The 23,893-nt window shown below is 41.1% G+C and overlaps 1 protein-coding gene across 6 annotated transcripts in view; it reads right to left on the minus strand.

Annotated features, from left to right (window-relative positions):
* dlgap4b (discs, large (Drosophila) homolog-associated protein 4b) overlaps positions 1-23,893 on the minus strand; it is a 124,496-nt gene that overhangs the window by 36,766 nt on the left and 63,837 nt on the right. For all 6 annotated transcript variants that reach the window (XM_044023740.1, XM_044023737.1, XM_044023742.1 and 3 more), the window contains exons 3-4: positions 18,983-19,030; positions 442-1,691 (exon numbers count right to left, since the gene is read on the minus strand). In XM_044023740.1, coding sequence (XP_043879675.1) covers positions 442-1,617 — 1,176 coding nt within the window. In that variant the 5' untranslated portion in view covers positions 1,618-1,691; positions 18,983-19,030. The remainder of the gene's footprint in view (positions 1-441; positions 1,692-18,982; positions 19,031-23,893) is intronic.

Consider the following 23,893-nt stretch of genomic DNA (forward strand, 5'->3'; position numbering starts at 1 on the left):
GGAGGAAACAGTAGAAACTGCAATACAGAAAGGCCCTCGGTCGGACCGGGTTGCTGTAAGGCAACACTCCTAGCCACTAAGCAGCCGTGTGACTGTTGACATGTATTTTAAAAGTCTAGTTTTAGTCGGAATGACACAATAATTTGATTCTTGTCAATGTCATGTAAATGTACTGACTGCGTTAGTGCACATGAATAGCACTGAAAAAAAAAAAAGGAAAATTGTTGGCCAACTTGAAAACGTATAATTAATTCGTTATTCGGTTATTCTCGAATGGAGCTCATTCAAACTAAAGTGGGCAATTTTGAGGAAAGTGAGCGTTACCAATCAAAGTCTGTCAAACATTTTCTTTTTTCACTCAGTTATTACTGAGTCTATACATACAAATACTGTGTAAATGTAACTATTATCATGCACTGCACTCATTTCAGATGTACTCACCCTTCTACCAACCTGCAGATAGTTGCAGGTTAGTTCCTGTTGGCAGGATTTGGACTTGAGCATGGACCTATCCAGAGTTGCTGAGCCCTTCTGGATCACCTGTCTTGGGTGACCCATGGTCAGTGTGGACCAGGAGCCTCCTTTCATATAGTCATTATCATTTATAACCATACCTCCAGTACCACCACCGCCTCCACCCGCAGGCACAGGAAGTGCCTGATACTTCATGTCGTTACTGCTTTTGGAGGAGCTGATCGTGTTGTAGCCACTGTGAATGTATCTGCTTTGGCTGTCATGGCCACTTGAACGCCCTAGAGTCATCATGGCCATGGTGTTGTGGTAGCTGCTCATATCGCTGCTGTCCAAATCGTCTGAGCTCCAGTAACCCGACATGTTGGAGCGTGGTCGTCTCTTGGCAGCGTCTGACTTTGTACCCCGATCTTTACTTTTGGCTCTGCGATTCTGCTTCCCTCCGTCCTCGGTGCCGGACGAGCCTCCACCGCTGCTCGTGGAGCGTCCGTTGAGATTTCCTTTCATGGTTTGGTGTTCCAGTGACTGGGACTTTGCAAAGAGTTTCTGCACTGAGTGCAGCATGTAACGAATGCGACCGGGACTGTCTGTGCGCTGCTTGGCGGCAGTGAGGGCAGATGATCGGTGGAACTGCAATGTGCTGAATCCATCACGTCCTCCAGGTAGCTGCTTCTCAAACTCCAGCAGACTGGGTGGTGGCTGGTTCTTAGTCATATGGTGTGATATAGTTGCTGAGCCACTTGTAATCATAGCTCGTCGTCCACCCATTCCTGCCATGCCCATGCCCGTTCCCATGCCCATGGACATGGATGTCCCCATTGTCCCTGTGCTTATCCCTCCAATACTGTCTCCAGGTGGGGAGAAGTCAGACTGGTCATAAGAGTTGTAATGAATCCCAGAGAAAGTGTTGCTGTTTGAGAGTTGATTGTTGAGAGGCAGCATGCAGTCTGGTGGAAAGGATGCCGGGTTGGTTGAGGGGTAGAGATGGGGGTCCATGGTGCCGTAGTGGTCCATTGTCGGGCTCAGCAAGTAAGGGCTGCGAGGCAGGGTGCTGGTCTTCTGAGGGTACAGGGCTTCTGGATGACCCAACGATGGATCGCAGGAGTCAGACAGGTGTCTGTTACGATTGGTCCCCATCCCTTTCATGTTGGTGAGGAGGCCCAACCCCCTAGAAGACCCTCAGGCCAAAATGTGTTGGCTGATGACCTTGAGTGTGACTCCTAGAACGGTACAGCAAAATAGAACATAAAAAGACAGAGGGATTAGTTTCAAAACTGGTAAATATTGTACACAGAACAAAGACACCCAGACTCTCTGCAGTGTCTATCTGCTCAATCATACAAACACGCCCACTCATGTGCCAGATCAGACAACAAACAGGCTGACTGTAGGGCTGTGAGGAAAACACTGAGGACAGTGAATGTGGCAGATTTGCACTGCCTCCCACAGCAAACATCTGTGTTAAACTGCTGCAAATGAATAGAACAACAACATGTGGAAGAAAGACAAGCTGTAGCTGGGGGGTAAGGGCATATACCAATCAGTCAGAACAGTGACTGACAGTCATTTGCAAGTCCAGGCATCAACGTGGGGATTTATAGCAGCAACAGCAAATGTCTCCTCTTCATTAATCAGAAAATTAGATTAGAAGTGATGGTCTCCTGTAAACTGCATGTCTTGGTTGTATCCATAGATCCATGTGTATAACAATTGACATAGTCTTCTGGTTTGAAAAGTGAAGCCCATGAAGTAGGATGGAGATGGCTGTTAGCCACCAGAGCTGACTACGCTGGTATCCAAAAAAAAGGTCTATGGGAAAATGAGCCTACGTGTCATTTGATTTATGTCAGTAACCATTTTACTGTGGAGTTAATGGTCTGAATAGGACATGATGTACATTTTGTTAAAGATAAATAGATGATAAAGCCCAGCACAGTGGTCACCAGTGTGATTGACAGCTGGTATTGTCCGATGGCGTCTGGTTGCAAAGGATGTTTGTGAACTACTGGTTGAAAAAAGTGTTCTGGTGCGCATCTCAGAGCTAATAAACAGGAATTTGTGTCTAATAGTCCTGGTCGCACATGGTTATTTGAGTTACTGTCCCCTTTGACCTTCACCAACAAGATGAAGGTTTTTTAGTTTTTGGAAAATTGTTGTTCAAAAGATATGTTCACTTTTCAGACCAAACCCCTTCAGATGTTCCAGTTTCATAAAGTGTACCTTATAAAGTGGCAGGTAAGTGTTAGACACCAGGCCATAAGAAAACCAACAATAATAAGTTGTCTACAAATAGAGAGAGAAGAAAATCTCAAACACATACCTGCTGCCTCTGTCTGCCTCTCTGCATATTCTACAGGTTTGTAGAGATAGGAAATATTAACATTTTGGGGAGAGCCCTTGCTGTCAGTCTGTAGCACTCAATCTGTGCCCAATAATCCGTCTGTTTCTTATCTCTCTCCTCCTCCACTGTTCCCTCTTTCCCTCTCTCTCTCTCTCTCCTCTTCCCACCTCCAGTGGGCATCGCTGGCACTGTGGTCACAGTACTCTTGTTCTATCTTTGCATAATGAGCCAAGGATGCCACGCAGACTGTCACAGTGAAACCACTGAAGAGGATTTGACCAGTGGGGAGTGGGCAGCAGGAGCTGGCAGCTACGCTTCTCTGTCCTCCATCAGAATCTGTGCCAATGCTCTGGCAATGATAGATGAAAATGGATGGGGGAATACTGTGCAAATGTAAATCGAAGAGGATAAAGACTTGTATGGTATTTTATTATTTTATTCATTTTAAAACACATTTGTGTGGCAAATATATTCAAATAGACAGAAACGTATCTCATCTCAGTCTCCTATCAGCCTTGTCATCCACAGAAATGGGATATATTTACATTTAAAGCAAAACGTGGCTTTAAATGTGCGCAGCATCTATAAAATTACTTTTTCTCATTCTCTCTCGAGAAGAATGGTTCTGTTCCCTTTAGGACAAATGTTACTCTTGAAAGCCAATGTCAACGGTTTGAGTTCTAATTCCTTCGACACTCACGGGCCACATTATTGGATACACCTGTTTAGCTGCTTGTGAACACAAATACCATTTAGACACGGGTAGACATGGTCAAGACATGGTCAAGACGAGCTCCTGAACGTCAAACGGAGAGTCAGAATGAGGACGGAAGGTGATCTAAGTGGCTTTCAACTGGTTCCAAACAGGGACTCACCCAGTGACTTAATAACCACTCATTAGGTATGTAGAAGAGGGTCTCTGAACTTTGGGACTTCAGGTAATTTGAAACCCCGCAAATGAATGCTGCCTTCACTGCAGCTTGTGGACCGAGCCAGCGAGGATTTTTAATGACTGCCTTTGTTATTTAAATATTTCTTGAATCCATCTGTCATGTTTTATTGGTTTTGGCAGCTGTTAGAAGCAAGCAGAACTCTGGCAGCAACAGAATGACACCAGCAGTTTTCACAACTCATACTGTATATCTAATATGCACTTAATTCCTTACATGTTTGTCCTCATATTTAACATATATGTAAATAATACTTTTTTTTTTTACCATCTTTAAACGATTCAGATGAAGAGGTTGGAAGTTAAAATATAGCCGCAGCTTTCCCTCACATATATTACCACACTTTGACTGTGTAAAGAAAGGCCCAGGGCTCGCACTGGTGGTAAGTTAAATATTTAGTTTAATGTGTTTTTGTGAGTGGCTAAGGTTGATTTATGCTTCGCCTCTGCTTTATGTATCTTAACATGACATTTGTAGATGGATGAGTGTCAACTCTGTTGCATCCCCTGCTGCCGATTGTTGTCATAAAGGTTGGAAACCTCTGCTTTAAGATCACGATCCCACTCTATCCACGAAACAAAAATAGGCAAGATCCGAGTCTCCTTTGTGTTTTACGGAGACAAATCTACATCTGCTACAGCAATCCAGAACATCCACAAGTCGTCTTTCATATCCAATGTAATATCTAGGATAAAAGTCTTGAACACCACTCACAGTTAAACTGTCTCCATTATCTGTGTGATGTGTTTTTAAAGCAATCTGTGAAGTCCACCAAGACAAATTTCCCACATAGGTCGACAATAAAGAACTCTTCTTTTTCTTCACTTTATTATTAATAAAATAATGAAACTCTTTTCTGATCGCCGCCATGGAGCTAAAAACCTGGATGAAAGAAGAGGATGAGATAATTACATAAAACTGTGTAACGGGTAATAAGTGATGGGAAGTGATGGGATGTGCTCACACTTACCCATTTACAGTTCAGGTTTGATAGTGGCTCACTTTACCTTTAAGTGCTGAACATATTGTGTGCTTCACAATACTTTTACACACTTCTAGTAATGAGCTCCCCATGAAGAATAAAAAAAATCCTCCATATGAATTATAAGCCTGGCTTCCATGTCACTTTCATTAGCATGCTGAAGGCCCAGACTCATTTAGTGTCATTAACAGAGCCTCTGTGAGTGCCATCTCTGCTGATAGGGTCAAATCCTCTAAATCCTTTTACACCACATTAACTAACAGCCTCATATCCCACCGCGACACGCCACTCAGCTAAGCTTAGCATACCCTCCACAATGTGTCAACCACTGCGGCTCCAAATGACAGTGATGGTGGCATTATTAACGACGGCGCCGCCATGTAAACTGTACACTGCCACTCATACACTGTGAACGTTTCACATAAACTGTGAACATGCTGTATATTTAGACGGAATGAGAGTTGTCTTCTACTGTAGTTTCAAGTCATCTAGCCCTATATCCTCAGTTTTTTTCAATTACGTTTATATTTTAAAAATGAGAAAGCGTAGACGATGATGCAAAACTGGAAGACGTCCTACAGTTTACCTATCGGGCAAAATCACTCGAAGGGGTGAAAGCAGAAAACAAACAGAAACTTGTATACTTGTAAGGTCCAGTGTGAAACATTTAGGTGGGTTTATTTGAAGAAATTGAATAAACTAACTATAGATTTGTTTGTATGACAGTGTAATCACATCAAACCTTTTTTGTTTGTTTTTTCACAGCCTTATATAAGTGTGCGTTTTAAAGCGGAAGGTCACTAAGCCAACGAAGGAGAATCACATCCTTTCTGGTATGTGATGGACACCGTAGTTACATAAGACATTCAGGAAAGGCAGGAGTTGCTACAAGTCTCATCATTAGATGTCACTAATTCATACACACAACTTAAAAAAAAAAAAACAGATGTCCAATTCAGACTTTCTTCCACAATCATGGTTCAGTTAAAAAAGAAAAGAAAGAATATGAAAATCTGAATAATGTTAAGTTAAAAAAAATAAAATAAAATAAAGGTCAAGCTCAATGTATGACATTAACCCAAATAGTACATACTGTACGTATTGCCACTACCAATGCATGAAAGCTATTGGAGTTCTTGACATTTCAAATATTCCAAAAAATCCTTGTATGCACTGGAAAGAAAGACAAAAGCGACAAGAGAATGACATGATTCAAGCCTTGAGTACAGAAGATTAAACAAAATGCCAGGAAGTCATTACGGTTTAATATAAATATACTATATAAACTACAGCAGCTACTGTTAGAGCTAGTGACAGAAACCCTCATACGCTGAGAGGCATTTTGACCCCAAGAGAAGAGGAAGACGTGAAACTAGGTCAAAATTCTGCTAAATAGACAGGTGTGCGGACAACACTCATAAATAAATAAATAAAAACAAATACACACAACAACACCTTTAATGTGTCTGTGTTTGTTTTTACACCCTGCTTGGAGCGTCTGGTGGCAGCATCTCCCTGCCTCATGCACTGGTGAGCTGCCATCTGCTCCCAGAATGGGGAAATGGGAGTTTGGCTTTGTGTCCAGTTTAATGACCTTACTCATTCTCTCAGCCATCACAACCTGAATGAGAGCCACACGCAGTTCACGGTCCCCACCAGAAGAGGGAGACCACGGTCAATGCAAGTCTCTGCCAGGTTTAATCATTTTCTTGGGTTTTTGCAATTTTTGCCCCCATTCTTTATGCACACGCACACACACACACACACGCACACACACACACACACACACACACACACACGCACAAAAACAGAACTACAAGTTCACACAAACTGCTGAACTGCAAGAAAAACTCTCACTTAAACAATTCAATCTTGATTACAGTTCACTTATATAGCTCCAGTGGAAAACACTTAAATCATGCACCACAGGCTGTGAGTGACTTAATATTTCTCAATATTTATTTGTTATCATTTTGTATCTGTGCCCTGATTTTCTTTAAATGTAAATAAATAAATAAATAAATAAAACCAAAATTCCCACCCAAATATTTAGACTGACTATAATGTCTATGGTCTGTCATATCGTATATATGTTTCTATTTTCATTATTTCTAATATTTAACTGAACTGAGTTTTAATGTATGTGTCTGTCTGTGCCGCTGTAGCACTGCACATGCTCCTGCTGAGGGACAGCTAAAGGAGCACCTTATCTTATCACTACCACATTTTTCAAACCAGTGTCCAGTTTCTAGATTGACAACGTCTCTGGGAGGCCAGATTTAGATCAGAGTCTGCAAAGGACATCATCCCTTCAATTGAGCAACACAGGCAGTTTGTCAGAGTACAGCTCTGTCATTCAGCTCTGAGCCCATCTGCTCCATAGGCTTATAGAAAAGCCCTAGACGGCAGGCCAGGTTTTTTTTTGTTTTTTTTTTATGTGTGCATTTGTGTGTGTTAAGGGGGTGTATATAATATGAAACAAGGCAGACAGAGACTTGCAGATTGCACCCTTGCAAGCGGAAGTGAGGGAAAAACTGTGAGGAGAAAGGTGTGGGGTTTTGACAGCAGTGAAAATGAAAGTAATCTAATGGGAACAAGAAGGTGTGAAAATGAGTCAATGTGTTGTAAAATGGGGCGGTGGAGAGGAACTATAAAGATGCTGACAGATAGAGAAAAGCTACAGGGGAGAAGGATCGTGATGGAGGAGCAAAACAAAGAAAGAGCTTACTGTTAAACCTCCCTATACAGTCCCTACTGTTATATGACATTAAAACCAAACTTTAAACTAAACGTTAACATGTTAGTTTGCGGTAGAAAATGGATTGAAGTTAGTCTGAGTGAAATTGTACTAAATTTCTGTAACAAAGGTGCACTGACACTATAAATACCTTCACCCAGATAATGTGACAGAGAGTCAAATTATTACTGAATAAATACCTTCAGTAACTTTTCCACTATACAGTTCTAGCACGACTTGGCTCTACTCGACTCGGTTTGGTATCAGTCATGCCGTTTTCCATTACTACAGTAACTCCTCAACGTGGGCGGGGTCATCATATCACAGCTGCATGAAATTGCTGTGACGTCATTTTATTCGCGACACAAACACACAAACTATAGTGACGAGCAACGCAGCTGTTTTCGGTGTCACTGAACCATTAGAATCGGTTTATTAATGAGATTGGCTCAGTACTTCCTGCATGACCGGAGCACAGACTCCGTCTGACTGAAATACGGCTGAGCGGGTTGTGATTCGGCTCACGAGCGCCGGCTTTCAGCAGTGCTGTCACTAAATAGACCAGACTCCTCTGAGATTTCAGACATTTTCCTGCTAGATGTGGGAGATTACCTCATGTTTTCAGGATTTTGAAGTCTTTTTTAACTGATCTACATCTCGGCATAGTTCGGTTTGATTCTTGTGTACGACGACACTCTCTGACCAATCAGTGGCCGGCAGTTTGTTGATGTGACATTTTTTGCCAAGCCAAGTTAGATCTGTATAGTGGAAAAGCACATTTAGAATACAGTTGGCCCTGGACGCTCATAATAATACACTGAAATAATAGAAGGGACTTAACCACAGAACAATAACAGCGACAGAAACATGGTCAAACCCAGGACAGTAAAGTTATTTGACTGTCAGCTTAAATAATTCAAAAAATGAAGGTTTTTGGATGGTAGGAGGACTCAGCGCTCAACATTCTAACAACTAGCTGCCAGCTAAACTGGAAACTGCCTCATACTAACAAGATGAAAAATCCTCTCAGTAATATGACCTATATCTACAGCATATAGCACTTTTATAGTCTTGAGAAGCACTCAAAGCTGCTTCACTCTCTAGTTTTGCCATTCACCGATTCACTCAGACTCGATCTATGTTCTCTGTCACTCATCTTTCCTATATACTCATTCACACACTGCCAACACAGCTATTAAAGCAACGTGGGGTTAAGTGTCTTGGCCAAGGTCACTTCGAGACGTAGACTAGCAAAACCAACAACCTTGGAACTGAAAGACGACTCGCTGTACCACCGCGCTACCGTCGTTACAGATGCCACTCTGCTGTGACGATGTAATAGTTGCAAATGTTTTGGCACCTCTTTAAATTTAATGGTGAGTCACTGACAAACTAACGTGATGCAGGAATTTGCATCGCTGCCATAACCAAAGCAGAGATGATTGTGTTGACAGAGCTTGTACTCAGTTTGTTTTTGCAAATAAAAGGTTTGGACGCCAGTCATTTTCATTAGAGAACTAATTCAATATAATAAAAATCATCGTGTGGGCATTACATTTGTGTTCACCCGTAAATAAAACATAAAATTAACAACTCAGCTATTTACATGTGGGATTAAACTGTTTTTTAACCAGTAGGAATGGGCTTTTTTTTTTTTGTCTATGACAAGAAAAATAAACACCATCTGTAGTTAAGTGGAGGTGATCAAACAATAATGGAGGAGCAGATGTGTGTGAGTGAGCATGTATTTTCTTTAAGAATGGGGTGTGAGTGTGTAAATGAGTGTGAAAATGTGAGGCACATGTGTGTGAGATAATAATTGGCTGAGAGTTCTTGAGAAATTAGAGGTTTTTTTTTGTTTTGTTTTCTCGATTAAGATGCGAGGCTGTGCTCCTCCAAGTGAGAAGTCATTTAATCATTCGTCAGTCACTGAATGGAAGCCTCTGAGTGTTTGTGAGCGGTGAGCACAAACACCAACGTCTGCGTACATTTGTCATGTAATTAATATAAGAGATGGAGAACATGTGTGAGCATGCATGCCTGTGCGTGTGAAGCAGGTTAACCTTGTCCTAATTACACTCTATCTGTTCCATCAGTGCTGTGCTGTGGCCTATTTTCACGTCTATAAATTTACCAGTCTCCCCTCTGTTGTGATAGATGACCCACTCCTTTTAGCCCATCTCTGAAGACTGTGAGCCAGAAAGGAAGTCAATGAAAAACACTGCTTATTAAGGAACTTTTCCATGTCCTCAAAACTATTTCTGGTTTTGAAGTTGGTTCATTAAAGGAACATGGTGTGTTGTTGCCACTCTATTGTTTATTTTGGAGGAATTAGGAAGTCCTACTATCAAAAATCAAGAGTATTACAGGTGGAAATGCAGAGGAAATGCAGAGCTCAATTTATTAATGCATATTTAATCCCAATTACCATAAAACATTAGTAGTGGTTAAAGACTTAAAACCTTCCTCTCTGAGACAACGTAACATACTCAACAGTGTACCAGGTAAAAACATGTTTGCTTGTCTGTCGTTGCTCCTGACCTCTAATAAGCTTGGAGGGAAGTGAAAAGACAGCAGGTCAATAAATTGTCAAATGATAACTTTGTATGGGGGAAAAACCTGGACCCGGGGAATAAAGTGGGTCATCTTCTATCTGGAAGTTAGAAGATGCTCATTGCCAGTGCTCGAACTAAAAAAAGTCACATATTGTTATATTTTTCTCAGTGTTAACTACAGTATAAGCCTGTAGGGGCAGTGTTAGGATCTGGAGTTCAGTCAGGTTTTTCAGGCAGGCAAGATTACAATGCCAGAAATCATCAAGCTCAGATATTTTATATTACACACCTCATTTTCAGACATGGATTGGCCACCACCGACCTATATGTATATATATATATATATATATGTATATATATATATATATATATATATATATATATATATATATATATATATATATATATATATATATATATATATATATTTATAAATATATATATATTTATAAATATATACATATACAAATACATATACATATATATATATATATACTTTTTTTTTCTTTTGGGAATAAAGTCATAATGTTATGATGAGAATAAAGTCATCATTATTATTCAAGCAAAATCTCAGATGATCAGCTGTGACCTGCGTGAAGATGAGAAACATGGCGCATTTTGTGAAGTTACATTTTACTTGGGGCTTCACAAATAAAGAAATACTTCATATTTTTGTCACATCAGCACCGCATTATCTTTAGCATCAGGACGAAACCGAGTCTGTTTGGAAGAAAGAATCACACAGACCTGGAAAAAATCATCTCTTTTGTGGCCTGAAGGAGGAAATGTCTGGGGGTGGTCGACTGCAGGTTACCACTGGTTACATCTGCGTTCTGTTGCTATTTAATAATAATACATTAGATAATGATAAAAAAAAGAATCTCATAATATTACGGCTTTATTCTAGTAAAATTCCAACGTTATTCCTGTAAATTACGACTTTTTTAATATTATGACTTTATTCTGGTAATATTACAACTTTATTGACATAAAATTATGACTTTATTCTTGTAAAATGGTGAAATATTTCTTTCTCTTCGGTTTTGGCCCAGCGTAGATGAGCGTGATAGTGTGAATGTGCGTGTGAATGGTAAAAGTGTAGTGTAAAATAATTATTATACATTACATTTTAAGTGGATGTAACAGCTTAGCCTAGTCAGTATGCCAACTTTGAATTCAAGTGTAGAATTACATTTTAAAAGAGTTCTACTTGTGGGTAAAATAAACCCATTTAAACTCCATAATCCACACAGTAAACAATTACTTTCTCATTATTTGCACTTCATGTCACCATCCAAAGTAAATGTGGGTACAAATCAGACCTAAACAATACATTTGTATAAACCAGAGATACCGTGAGGCACCAGTTATTATGGTGGTGATCCAACATAAACATCAGCTACCAGCACTTTGACCTTACTGATGTCCTTTTGTGATTCTGCAGGAAAACCTGGCTGCAAGTGGGAAGACAAATGTAAACTCCACTAATAAGCAATGAGTCACACACAAAAACAATTACTTTGGACGAATGACTCACAACAAAACGTATTTCATAAGAGTCTGAGACAGAATACCAAAGGATAGTTTCAGATTCTGAACAGTTCAGATGTTGTGTAAAAGAAAAGGATGGGGCGAGGTTCACCACTTTGTGAACAACTGTGTGAGCAAATACTCAAACAGTTTCCAAAGAATGTTTCTCACCGTACTAATGCAAGGAATTTAGGGATTATGGGAATTTAGTAGTCCATAGTATCATCAATCGAGTCTGTGAATCCGGAGAAATCCTGTGTCCTTTGATAACTCAGGCTGAGATAGTGAAATCTATCTTCTGAGGTTATTTTTGAGTCATTTGAACATTAAGGATATCATCTTCCTTCATTCATTTGAACTCCAACTTCTCAGAAACTACATTTCAAAAATTGAAAACAAATGCATAACGTGCACAATGTTATCTTTTTAAGTTCGGCTGAGATTAGAAGGAAGTCCACATATTACTAACAATAATATTAGTTTATATTAATTGATGTTAATCTCAGTTTAAACAGTTTGTATTTACAGTCATCACAGGCTTCATCCATACCTACTCCTATTTTATTATTAAACTACACCTAAACATTACTATTCAGGTACAGTAGGCATACATGTCTTGGTATAAAAGAGAAGTGTATTCTCTTCTCTGCAGTTTTTCTCTCAGTTTCGGAAACTGTCGGTTTCCACATGTCTCCGCTTTTGACCATCCACTCAATGAAGCCCCGGGGTTTTTTGCAAACTAAAATAGATCAGGCAGAGTTTTTAAACTTCTCTGTTTTTTCTCGGGGCTCTAAAACGTGGAGGTGCTGTGAATGGCAGGCATATCGAGAACAGAATTCATGCATTTTTAAAATATATATATGAAAAAAACTCTTGCATGGGTATAGCTCTAGCACTACTCTCCTTGTTGAAAGTGTATTTCTTTTTTACAATTTGGGAAAGACACGGGGATGTGTGTCTCTCCCGCTGGGTGTTGCACACAGTGAAGCAGAGACAGAGAGAGGGGAGGGAGAGGGTTGTGGGCTACAGCTGAGGCCTCTATCTGTAGATTCAGGGCAAATCAGAAGGACTAAAGCAAACAGACAGAGAGATTCTCACACACACTGACATGCTGTTATGAATGCACATACATCAGGGGTGTCAAACATGCGGCCCGGGGGCCAGAACCGGCCCGCCAGAGGGTCCAATCCGGCGCACAGGATGAATTTGTTAAAATTTCACACTAATCTAAACATAATGTCAAATGCTCCAGATACCCGTGACTAAATGTTTGTGCCTTTATAGATCCAGTGTGCTGTGTAAATAGTAAATTTAGGCACGATATTGTTGAAATTGCACTTATATTTCTCAAGAAATTTCATGTTTTGTAAAATTATCCTTCATTAAATGTAAAACAAAAGGAGAAAAAACAAAGGGGTTCTTGTTGTTCATAGGTTATTATTCTATTATTTTGCTATTTCTACTGGTCCGGCCCCCTTGAGATCAAATTGTGCTGTATGTGGCCCCTGAACAAAAATGAGTTTGACACCCCTGACATACATTATGAAACTTGAATCAAGAACACCATTCAAACGCTCCCACGCACCGACAATGGGGACCCACTTGTGCATGAATTCACGCCAGTGCTTGACATCACAAATGAGGTTAAATATGTGTCTATAAGAGGTAAAAGGTTTTTATTATCAATACACTTTGCACGACCGGAAAAGCTTTAATGAACGCTCTCAGTCTTATTCTTCAGCTGAAGAAGTCTGACGCCGTCTGTGAGTATAGCTCCATCACAGATCCCGTTCAGACCTGGTATTAACATCCAGCCTGGGTGATCCCATCACACGTGGACGGTGCTTAGTGCATGTTTGAATGCAGCCAATGCTTCCTGGGTGCCGCTTCAGATTCATCCACAAAGACCAAGGCTGATACCAGCTATTAATTACATTGGTGTCCACTCATATTCATCAATATTCCACTGCTTTATCCTCCACATGAGGGTCACATGGCGGGGTACATCCTGGACAGTTCGCCAGTCCATCACAGGGACACATAGAGACAAACAACCATTCGCTCTCACACTCACTCACACCTACGGTCAATTTAGAGTGTCCAATTTACCTAATTCCCATATTGCACGTTTTTGGACTGTGGGAGGAAAACGGAGAAGCCGGAGAAAACCCACGCACACACGGGGAGAACATGCAAACTCCATGCAGAAAGGCCCTTGTTCCGATTATAATCAGACCTGGTGTACAATATCAACAGCCATAACTTACGATAAGATGCAAACTAGGTGCATTTCTAGGTTCCCTCCCTAGATACCAAGGTGCCTGGCATGTGGACCGAACTGTTCAGATGTCAGGCATTGTCCCAATTTTCCTCTGATCGGAGCTGTCTACAATAAAATCTTTAAAATTCAGCTGAACTTATCACCGGGTTCCATCATAGGTCATCTCACCTGATTCATGTGGAAGATAAAGCGGTTGAAGATGAATGGATGAATGGACCTCATGTGTGATTGAGTGAGCTAGTGAATGAGACGATTACTCCTAAAGAAGGCACATTTTTCCAAGGATTTCGATTCATACAGACTTCAGAATCGCCCCCTGGTGGCTAGTCAATATATTTATGTCTGCATTGACTACATTCAGATTTCCAGGCTAAAGGGACACAGAAATTTTAATTAGCTGCAATATCCTACACTTCTGACCTGTCTTTCACTCACAAATATGTTTGTTGATGTTGTTGATGATAAGGTTTTTAGTGTGTGCATTAGTGTACAGTTACAACCACATGAAGGTCAGATAAAAACCACTGAGTATTGAAGATGAACCACCAAATATGACCTGTAATTAATCAGAATCTAACTCGATTTGAAGAACGTGCATGGTAATCTGAACGCGCATCACCAGGACAACATGGCAGCACCAGTATCTGGTGTTTTATTTTGCATTATAACAACACGGACAAGTGGAGACATGTTTGTCCGTCTTAACATACATTATATGAGCTGAATTGCATTTGTGCAAGCGATCAACGCACCCACAGTCTGCTACGAACAGCAGCGACACAGCTATAAATCCCACCATGTTAAGCCTCACCTACTTCGAAGTGCCCTTGGCCTGACACACAATAGCCATAGTTAAATCTAACCCATCCACCCAGCCTTGACCCCCCCCTTGGAGGAAGAGGCAGTGCAACGAGATTTCCCGCTGTGCAAGGAAAGGACGAAAAGTCACTTCCCGTCAAGATGTGACGGGAGGGAAGGGGGAACGGTGGTCCCCTCTGGATGTCATGTGGGTCAGTGCTACATCTGTGCCTCTCAATCTCCCCGTGACATCACAGTAATACCCTAATGGCCATCCTTCAACCTATCAACCTATCTGTCCACTGCCCAGGGATGAGTGGTTGTCCTGACAACAGTCATATAACCAGCAGGATAGGCAGTGGTTGTGTTGACATTTGGAAGAGGTGTACTGTATAGCTGTTGCCTACACTCACATAGATGCATTACAGTATACAATAAGTGTATGTCTCATGCTTCTTTTATGTGCAAAAGTCATGAGTCATGAGGAATTAAGAACGTCCAGTTGGCCTTATCTACACTGCTGAAGATACAATGACCTGGACAAAGGAGAACCTGCATCGATATTTCATGTGGAATCATAGTTCACTCATAGGTCACTGCATTGCCCACAGTGTCAATACGGATAAAGATGTGGATTTTAACAAAATTACACAATAATATAAGCGAATGTTCAAAGACACATCCTGTTGCTCTTGTTGTAATATTTATACCTTGAGTTTTTAATCAGCATCATTATAAAGTAACTGTGGAAAAGAAAGATCTGGAGTATTTTCAATTTTCAAGTGATTGCAATAGTGTGATGCTGCTTTGGTGCTTCTCATGACTAAATGTCTTGTAGTTTTTTTCCCTGTTTCCCTGTTTCATTCCACTTTGGTTCTACGCTTGTAACAGTGACGCATTAGCGTGCAGCATGTTAAACAAAAACAACAACAACAGCACACTCAAACCGGCATGGGCTGCCAGACCACCAGTGCGATTAACTACAAAAATATTGCCCGTGATGAATTTTAATTTGTTTTCGACTGAAAATGACCGGCGTCCCACATTTTATTTGCAAAAACAAATTGCTTGAGTACAAGCTCTGTCAAACAGCGGCGTATCATTGCACATTTTTAAGTGGTTATGTGGAACTCCTGGCCCTTTTTGTAGTGGGGTATACAGCGTATAGCTGCGTATTGCGTAGACAATGTGACTCCGATGTGACTCCATGAGGACTGGGAAAAAGACAGCAGCTTTACATATGAAAAGACATTAAAATGGTTTTTAGTAAGGGTTCAGTGTAGCTGGTTCTCAAGGAAAGAAAGCGAGCAGCGAAGAACCTTTTCAAATACATATAGATGATTCCTTTAGCACTCATCATAGCTGCCACTGCCATATTCTGGGTCATTTAATTTAGTCAGGGTCGGGGCGCTCCCTCGCTGAACTAGTATATAAATCATCCCGTGTTCATGTACTTTCATTATTGAGGTTTTCTCCATTTTAACTCTATCAATTCCTACACATTCTGCAGTCGCAGTGTGAGTGGGCTGTGTGCGATTTTGTCCTCATATAGTCATAAATGTTTTTCCCTGATGTGACTCGTCTAAAAATACAGTACACAGATTTTAGAGGTAGCGGCACGTCACATCCCCGGAGACACCAACAACTCATCCTTGCATTTAACGCATCATATGTAACAAACAAAGCACGGTCCATGACTCTGTTTGTGCACAGCAAATGAAATGTGGCAGAAAATGGGATGAAATAATTCTGCAATAATTCTTCCTTAACAAGTGATAACCATTTCAGAGGGTACACTGAATGTGTAGGACTGTGAAGACTTTATAGCCGGTCCTAAAATGCATTTGCAGACCTGCTTGTCACTGGCTTTTTATTTGGCACAGAATGAGCACTTGCAAGTGTGTTCAGAGGGAGAGAAGAAACAAAAGAAGTTCTACTTTGTGATTCAGGAAAATTGCCACAGTCTCTCTGTGTTTGTGCGCTGACAGCCAGCAGAGAATAGTGCATCAGTCACAGCTGTCCTTTGCAGCTCTGCTCTGCTCCCGACATTCTCATTCACGCAGCGAGCTCAGCTTTGATCATAGTGTTTCAGTAATGTGGTCGAATCCATCCTGCCTTTCCCGTGCGAAGCATCATCAATCTGATTATCCTCTGGCAACTGTGCGCATGTCACTTCCTAAAGAGGAAAGCATGAATTAATCCACCGCAGAGAGTGTTGTGAGATCAATTTGTTATCGAGTTCACCTTTTCTGCACGGGTTATTGTGCAGAGGCCGGAGTCTAATACAGCTCGCAGATCCTGTTCTGACACCTGAAAAATAGTTAAACCCTCTCAGTCTCCCTCCTTAGGGGAGACTCCCATGCAGAGGGGAGACCTGTGAGGAACTTCCTGTTATCTCTACACCACCGCATGCCTGGCAGGAGCCCTGCTTCTGTAGCCTCTTTCACGCACTCTTAAACTCAGCAGGGTTTCTGAACCCCGGTGAACCTGCTCCCTGTGATGCTGAATCACCCATGAATGAAATGTGACGTCTCAAGTCGCGAGTGCACCAGAAACAAAATAAGTCAGAGGAGGAGGAAGAAGAAGAAGAAGAGGACAACAACACCACAGTGGAGCTCACTGGCAATGAGGTGGGGGGGAATAGAGTCACGTGACTGGAATCACAAATTTGAGGACTAACATTGGGAAAACACTCGACTTGGACTTGAGTAAAATGTGTGGATCTGCTGACGTGTCTGTGGGTGCTTTGCCAATATGTGTATGCAAATGCATGTTTCCTTGTGATAAATGACATGTGGCGACTGCAAATATTTGAGAGAAATGATAAAGAGTGAATCTATACTGTGTGGGGGTGGGGTGTGGGTGCGCTGACATTGACTGAGAGTCGTCATATTTGTGGATGTAATCTGAATCCAGTTCCCTACAGTGTGTGTGCACATATTGAAGTGTCCATTAAAATGCCAGGCAGGAGAAAACACTGCGTTAATACAGCTTTCATTCCCAGAAATATCCCTGACGACACAATTATTATTAAAATGTACAAATGATATCCCCTTAATTGATGTGCAGTGCAAGCAATTAATCCAGCTCTGGTTTGTTTTACTACCTGTGGCAGCTGATCTTAGACACAAAAGCCACCAAATCATCCGCAGAAGAACAAGCTTCCGCCACCTCCACACCGACCCCGGCTAAAGATCGCCACGAACAGCGGCGTTCTTGGCAGATAATCTGATTATCCTCTAATTATCCTCTGGACCCAGAAGGACCCAGTCACTGACACAAGACTGCACTCATCGAAACAAAACTCATCAGCAGGAAGCTAACAAATACTGACCAGATACCTAAAACGAGCTGTCACCAAATTAGCATTGCAGCGGAGCAATTGTTCAAATCAGAGGACGTATCTCACATGAAAACACATTATATGAAGAAGACGACGGTGATTGAGCGAGCACAGGTCGCCTCTTACAAGAGACTGGGCGTCTGTGAGTAATGACAGTTGTTTGTATTGATGATGAGTGAAACAGAAGAGAAATGTTCTTCTACATGCTTTTAATGGCCTTGATGGCTCTTTAATTTAGCCTGTTTTCTTTTCTGTTATTGCATAAGTACAAACAACCTCTTAAAAGGAGATGTTTAAATTTCAAATGTGCCAAATTTTTCATAAACTCTATTATGAATTATGTGATTTTACAACCCAACATCAGTTATTACAAGCTTTGAAAAATTGGATTATGCTTTTTGATGGTCATTTAAAAATGCTCATCTCTCTGGGAGATCTAAATATGAATACTGCCAAATGGACTTTTTGTCTGATGCTTATCTTCAGTTTGGACGCAGCACCAGAGAGTGATATTTTGCTTCTGAAGATACAAACCTATATCAAAGTGAATACACTACAAAACTTTTTTCCAGGAAACTGCCTCCAGAACTGTTGAAAAGAAGAGAGCCAGTCCTGCCTGCTTTTGAATGTAACCACTGAAGATTCAGGGAAACTTGCTGAAAAGTCTCACATCATCATCATCATCATCCATTAATGATAGCACCTCAAGCCTTCCTTGTGCGTGGGATGACAAACTAAAAAACCCACAAGTGGCAACCCTGTAGCGTAATGCAGAAGGTTTGTGTTTGAAATTTGAATTTCACTGACTTCTGAGCCATCCTTTGAAGTTCTCTTTCTGTGTTTGCAGGGAATAGTGAGTAGCTGCTAATAAATGATGTCACCAACCAATGGTTAGTGAGGAAAAGGGAATTGAAGGTCAAGAGTTCAAGGCTATTGCTCTGTTCAAGACCCTGTTTGTTAATTAATTCCAAAGCAATAAATATAAAATACTTACATTGGCAGCTCATTTCTCACAAGACTTGTTGGAGCGGAGAGCGGTTTCCTGAAAGAGAGACAGGAGGAAAACTGTGTCAGCGTTTACATGTGCAATGAATCCATACACCGTGTCGTGCTCACACAAACACACAGTCACAGAACCAAGGGCAATGGTGGATCCACACTGGATGCACGTGGAATGAGACGTGCAATAGAAGTATTGTCTAGTTCTGCGAGCCATGCTCATTTCACAGCAAAAAAACAAGAGTCTTTCTGCACCATTTGTTTGGAGTTTACATGTTCTCCCCGTGTGTGCATGGGTTTTCTCCAGGTTCTCCGGTTCTCCCACAGTACAAAATCATGCAGATTTGGGGATTTGGGAAAATGGACACTCTAAATTGACCGTGAGTGTGGGAGTGAATGATTGGTTGTCTCTATGTGGCCCAGTGATGGACTGGCGACCTGTCCAGGGTGTTCCCCCCCCTATCGTCCTATGTCAGCTGGGATTGGAACCAACAACCCTCATGTGGAGAATAAAGCAGTAGAAGGTGGATGAATGGATGGATTTTTAATCACAGTTTCAAAGACTGCATCTGTTGCATATGCCACAAACACGACGCGTCCCTAAATGCCTGCCTTAACTTTCAACAAAGTATGTAGTATTTGAAAGGCTGACAAATGCACAGCTTCAGACTGAAGAGTATTTAGACCATTTAAAAGAAAAATGTAAAATGTTTGTATGATTTTTAAAGGCAAGCCCCATGTCAAACATAGCAGAAGCTCCACAGAAGCTTTGCAGCAAACATGTTGCCTGTGTGACCAAGAGAGCTGCACGAGATGCAGCCAGCACACACTGCACACACATGCATTGTGACCACCGCCTAAGGCTCTACCATGCACATGCCTTTAAAATCGTTTTAAAATAACCTGATTAAGAGCCAGTGCCCGAGGGCAACTCGTGTTAGCAAACTACCAGCAAGCATTTTCACCTGGTTGACAACTTTTACTCTTCTCTGCTCTACTTTCCCCTGCTCCTCTTCCTCCCTCACACCTGGATGCTTAGTACAAAGGCACTGGCTTTAGCACATTTCAATCACAGCATGTTCCCGCTCATCTATATTCCAGTCACTTTTTTTATAACACCTGCTGTCGTACAGAAGCTAGGAGAGCACTGGATCGGTGCTCTTTCCATCATGGGCCTCAGCAGTCAGACACCATGTGTCCTGCGTGGTAGCAGCGTGGAGTCCAAACAGAAGACTTTGATCAGAACGTGGACATATTATTGTGTGTGTTATCTGCAGTGCATGCTTTAGTTTAGTACATAGAGTACATCTTATGTTGTCTATGCGTGTAAGTGTAGATTATGGCCCTGTTGTACAGTCTCTGTATTTTCTTTACTTCCATTGTCAAAAAGGCAATTCAAGCTGCTCCGCACCAAATACAAAAGGCCCCCACTGTGACAAGTACCATCTAAAATCTATGGGAGAACGGCTCTCCGAAGATGTGCATCAAACTGCATTGCGTAACTCCTGTTTTGCATTATAGATTCTCCCCTCTCTCAAAAATTCAGAGAGGCGATGCCTTTGTTCATCAGTCCCAAAAGCACTCGAAAAATATGTATACAGTGCGTGGAAAGGTAGAACCGTGATGTTAATATTCAAACACTGCTGTGTTTTTTACGCCTCACACGTATCCAATGCACGGCATGAAAACTGTCAGATATTCTCTTTGATAGTTTGGGCATTCATCTGTTGTTAATCTGTGAAGCGTTTGAAGTTAGAGCATGTAAACAACGCAAGGATTCAATGCCAAGCAACGCACAGAAACAACAGAAACATATCTGTAAATGCAAATGACATACTGTATGGAAATATATCCACATGGTATTACAGTGTCTGATGTATGTCAGCATCTGATGGGATGTTTCTCATTCTGCTTCAGTGATTCATCTCAGGAAAAACACAATCTCTGTACAGATCCCTGTAGGGATTTGAGAGACAGTCTATAACCTCAGGATACATTTATAGAATAAAAAATAGTAGTTATTTTGTCCAAATTCCTGTACAGCTCTCCTGAGAGATCATACTGGAAGGTGGACTTATAATATGACCATCAATCATATTATAAGTTCCACTCACAGAACTGTGTGTGGAACTTATAATATGATATAATATGACTATGTCATAGTCATCTTCAGTAGTTAGCTGTAGGCAACTGGACTTTCCTCTATTAGGTTTGAAGATGTTTTCACCTCTCATCCAAGACGCTTCTTCAGTTCTGACTAACTGGTGGAAAAATCCAGATATGTAGCCTCTATAGGCTGGACACCTGTCAAGAGAGATATTAAGTAAAGTCGCCCTTCTGACCCAGTTTCAGGTTGTTACTTTCACCTGAGTCGAGGTGTGAAAGAGGGTCATTAGGGTCACCTGACAGACAGAGACTGCTGTTGTTTGAGTGCTGGAGTTCATTTTTGTTGCTCGGTGTCTTTGTCCACCTCCTCTGTTGAGCGATGCTTTCTCCAGGTTAACATAGATGGCTTCCTTTACTCCTCTTTCAAAACATTCGTCTTCCCTGGTCAGATTGTGAACATTCACATCATCAAAAGAGTGTCCTCTGTCCTTCAGATGTAGGTGGACATCTGAGTCCTGTCCAGATGGGCTGGATAGTCTGTGTTGTACCATGCATTTTTGCAGTGGTTATTTAGTTATTTAGACAATCCTCATTATATTGCACTGCATGAAAAAAACATTGCTCTGTTTGCGCTGTTTGGAGTTTGTCCTGTGAATTAACAAGTTCCTGCTGTCAAGAGTCGCACGCTTTGAATTATACGTAGGTATGTGGCGTTTGTTAGAAATCCAACTAAATTTCTCAGAGACTCCAGCAACATACAGAATAACTTCTGTCTCCAATGAACCCAGTGTACAAACACGAGCAGGGAATCTATTTACTGGATGAAGTGTCTGCTACGCTTGGTGGCAATTTAGTATTAGGTGTTTTCTGTTGACCTTTTACATCGTAGAGCAAAACTAATTTATTGGAGGTTGTAGTTGGTACCATGTCGAGTGCCATTCTGTGTCTATCTACCTTTCATTTATTTCTAAGTATTCAATTCTTGGAGGTGACAGAGCATAAAATTGGTCTCCTCATCAGTCCAAAAATGCAAAGGTCTATTTGTCTCATGGCTGTCTTCTTCCTCTGTGTACCAGCCTCTTTTATATCCAGGTCAAAACTCAGGGCTGGAAATTGTGGAGCAGACACAGACACAGACACAGAGGCACACTGTGTATGTCAGTCAGTATATTTACACAATGTACTGACTGACAATATTATTTAAATTAGGTATCAGCTGGGCACTGCTAGCTCTGGCTTTTTTTTTAAGTGTGGTTGAATGAAGTACTGACTCATTGTCTGCCAGCAGGGACACAGGGAAAAAACTAATTTTAGCCGCTATTTCCATTCAACTTTACTTTAGAGGTGAAGCCTATGGAAGCTCTATACTTTTCTTCAAACATCCATAGCCATTGTATGAAAAACCAAAAGAAACACCCGAGGTTTTGTTATTGTGGTTATTTCTGATTTTTGTGACAGGATCAACAAACACCAAACTCTTAAGTGCTGCGACCTTTTGCAATAAATGTCAAGGGAAATTGTACAGACACACTAATACACATAAACACATGCCTCTAAACAGTGTTAAAGGTCACCTTGTATTGGCTTTCTCGAAAGAACCAACTTCTCCTGTTAGGAACCTTTGTCAATACACTGTCACTATACTAATATCGTGACAGTGTAACAAGAAGCCGAGGAAACAGAAAGCAGTTATGTAAAATGTATGAGATTAAATGCAGTGAACGATAACGAGTGAAGCCGATTCTTCTTCTTCACCTTGTCCCGGTACAGATGAAACTACATCAAAGAGCCATTAGGATTCCTTACACTTCCTAGAAGAAAGATCCGCACACATTTAAAGCTCATTCATAAACTACAGATGAACTTGAGCAGAAGACAAATGAAAGGCACTTCATGGAGTTTTGGGGATTGAACTGGGACCGATGCCAAAGTGCTTTCCTTGCTTCATTGCCCGCTGCGGAGTCAAAGGACTAATGTCAAATTGCACTTCACAGCACAGCGTTTGTTGGGGCAGAGTAAGATAAATTAAAAATGAGATTGGCAGGCAGATTGAGGCATCAGACTGGAGGGATCTGCTGATGGGCTTCTTCAATTAGGAAATGCATTATAAATGTCTGTTCACTGGCTGTGGAAAATTTCTCTCACTGATGGAAAAGACTTGCGTTGTGATGGAAATTGGCCTCAATTGAGGAACAATTGCATTAGATTAAAAGTTCCCCATTTTGTTGCTTAATTGATTGCACTCATGACTGAGGAGTACAGATTCTTTGATACCCAGCACGTCTCATAGCATGAAAGGATTTGTAATTAAAAAGACAGTATGGCAGTATGGCTTTAATAATTAAAGTAATCTTAACATGTTGTCATTCGTCAGTTCTGTTCTTCAGTCAAAAGTGAAATATATAAGAAATCATAGTTTGGATCTCCATTCAACGTCAACACATACATGTACATGTTACTCAGAAGACAAAAATGAAAAAGATTCCCTCGCTGTCGTGGTTTAGTCACTGTGGCACAGACACAGCAGGAGCAAGACGTTTCCTCAGAGCTGGCATGTCTGTTTCATTGAATTGGGGCCGTGAACCCTATGGAGTGAATGCTGTTCTCTGCAGTGTTCTGATTGCAGAATAATGCGCTGGCTTTTACTGAAAACTGATTTACCTTTTTTGTTTTGCAAAAATCCAATAGGTGTACAAATAACACTGAGATAGCAAGGCTTTTAGGGGATCATTATAAATACGAAAGGTGCCGTTTTCCTAATGTCATTACACAGTTGTTTGCATCCGTTTTAACGTCATAC

This window comes from Solea senegalensis, linkage group LG4, assembly GCF_019176455.1.
Source record: "Solea senegalensis isolate Sse05_10M linkage group LG4, IFAPA_SoseM_1, whole genome shotgun sequence".
NCBI lineage: Eukaryota > Metazoa > Chordata > Actinopteri > Pleuronectiformes > Soleidae > Solea > Solea senegalensis.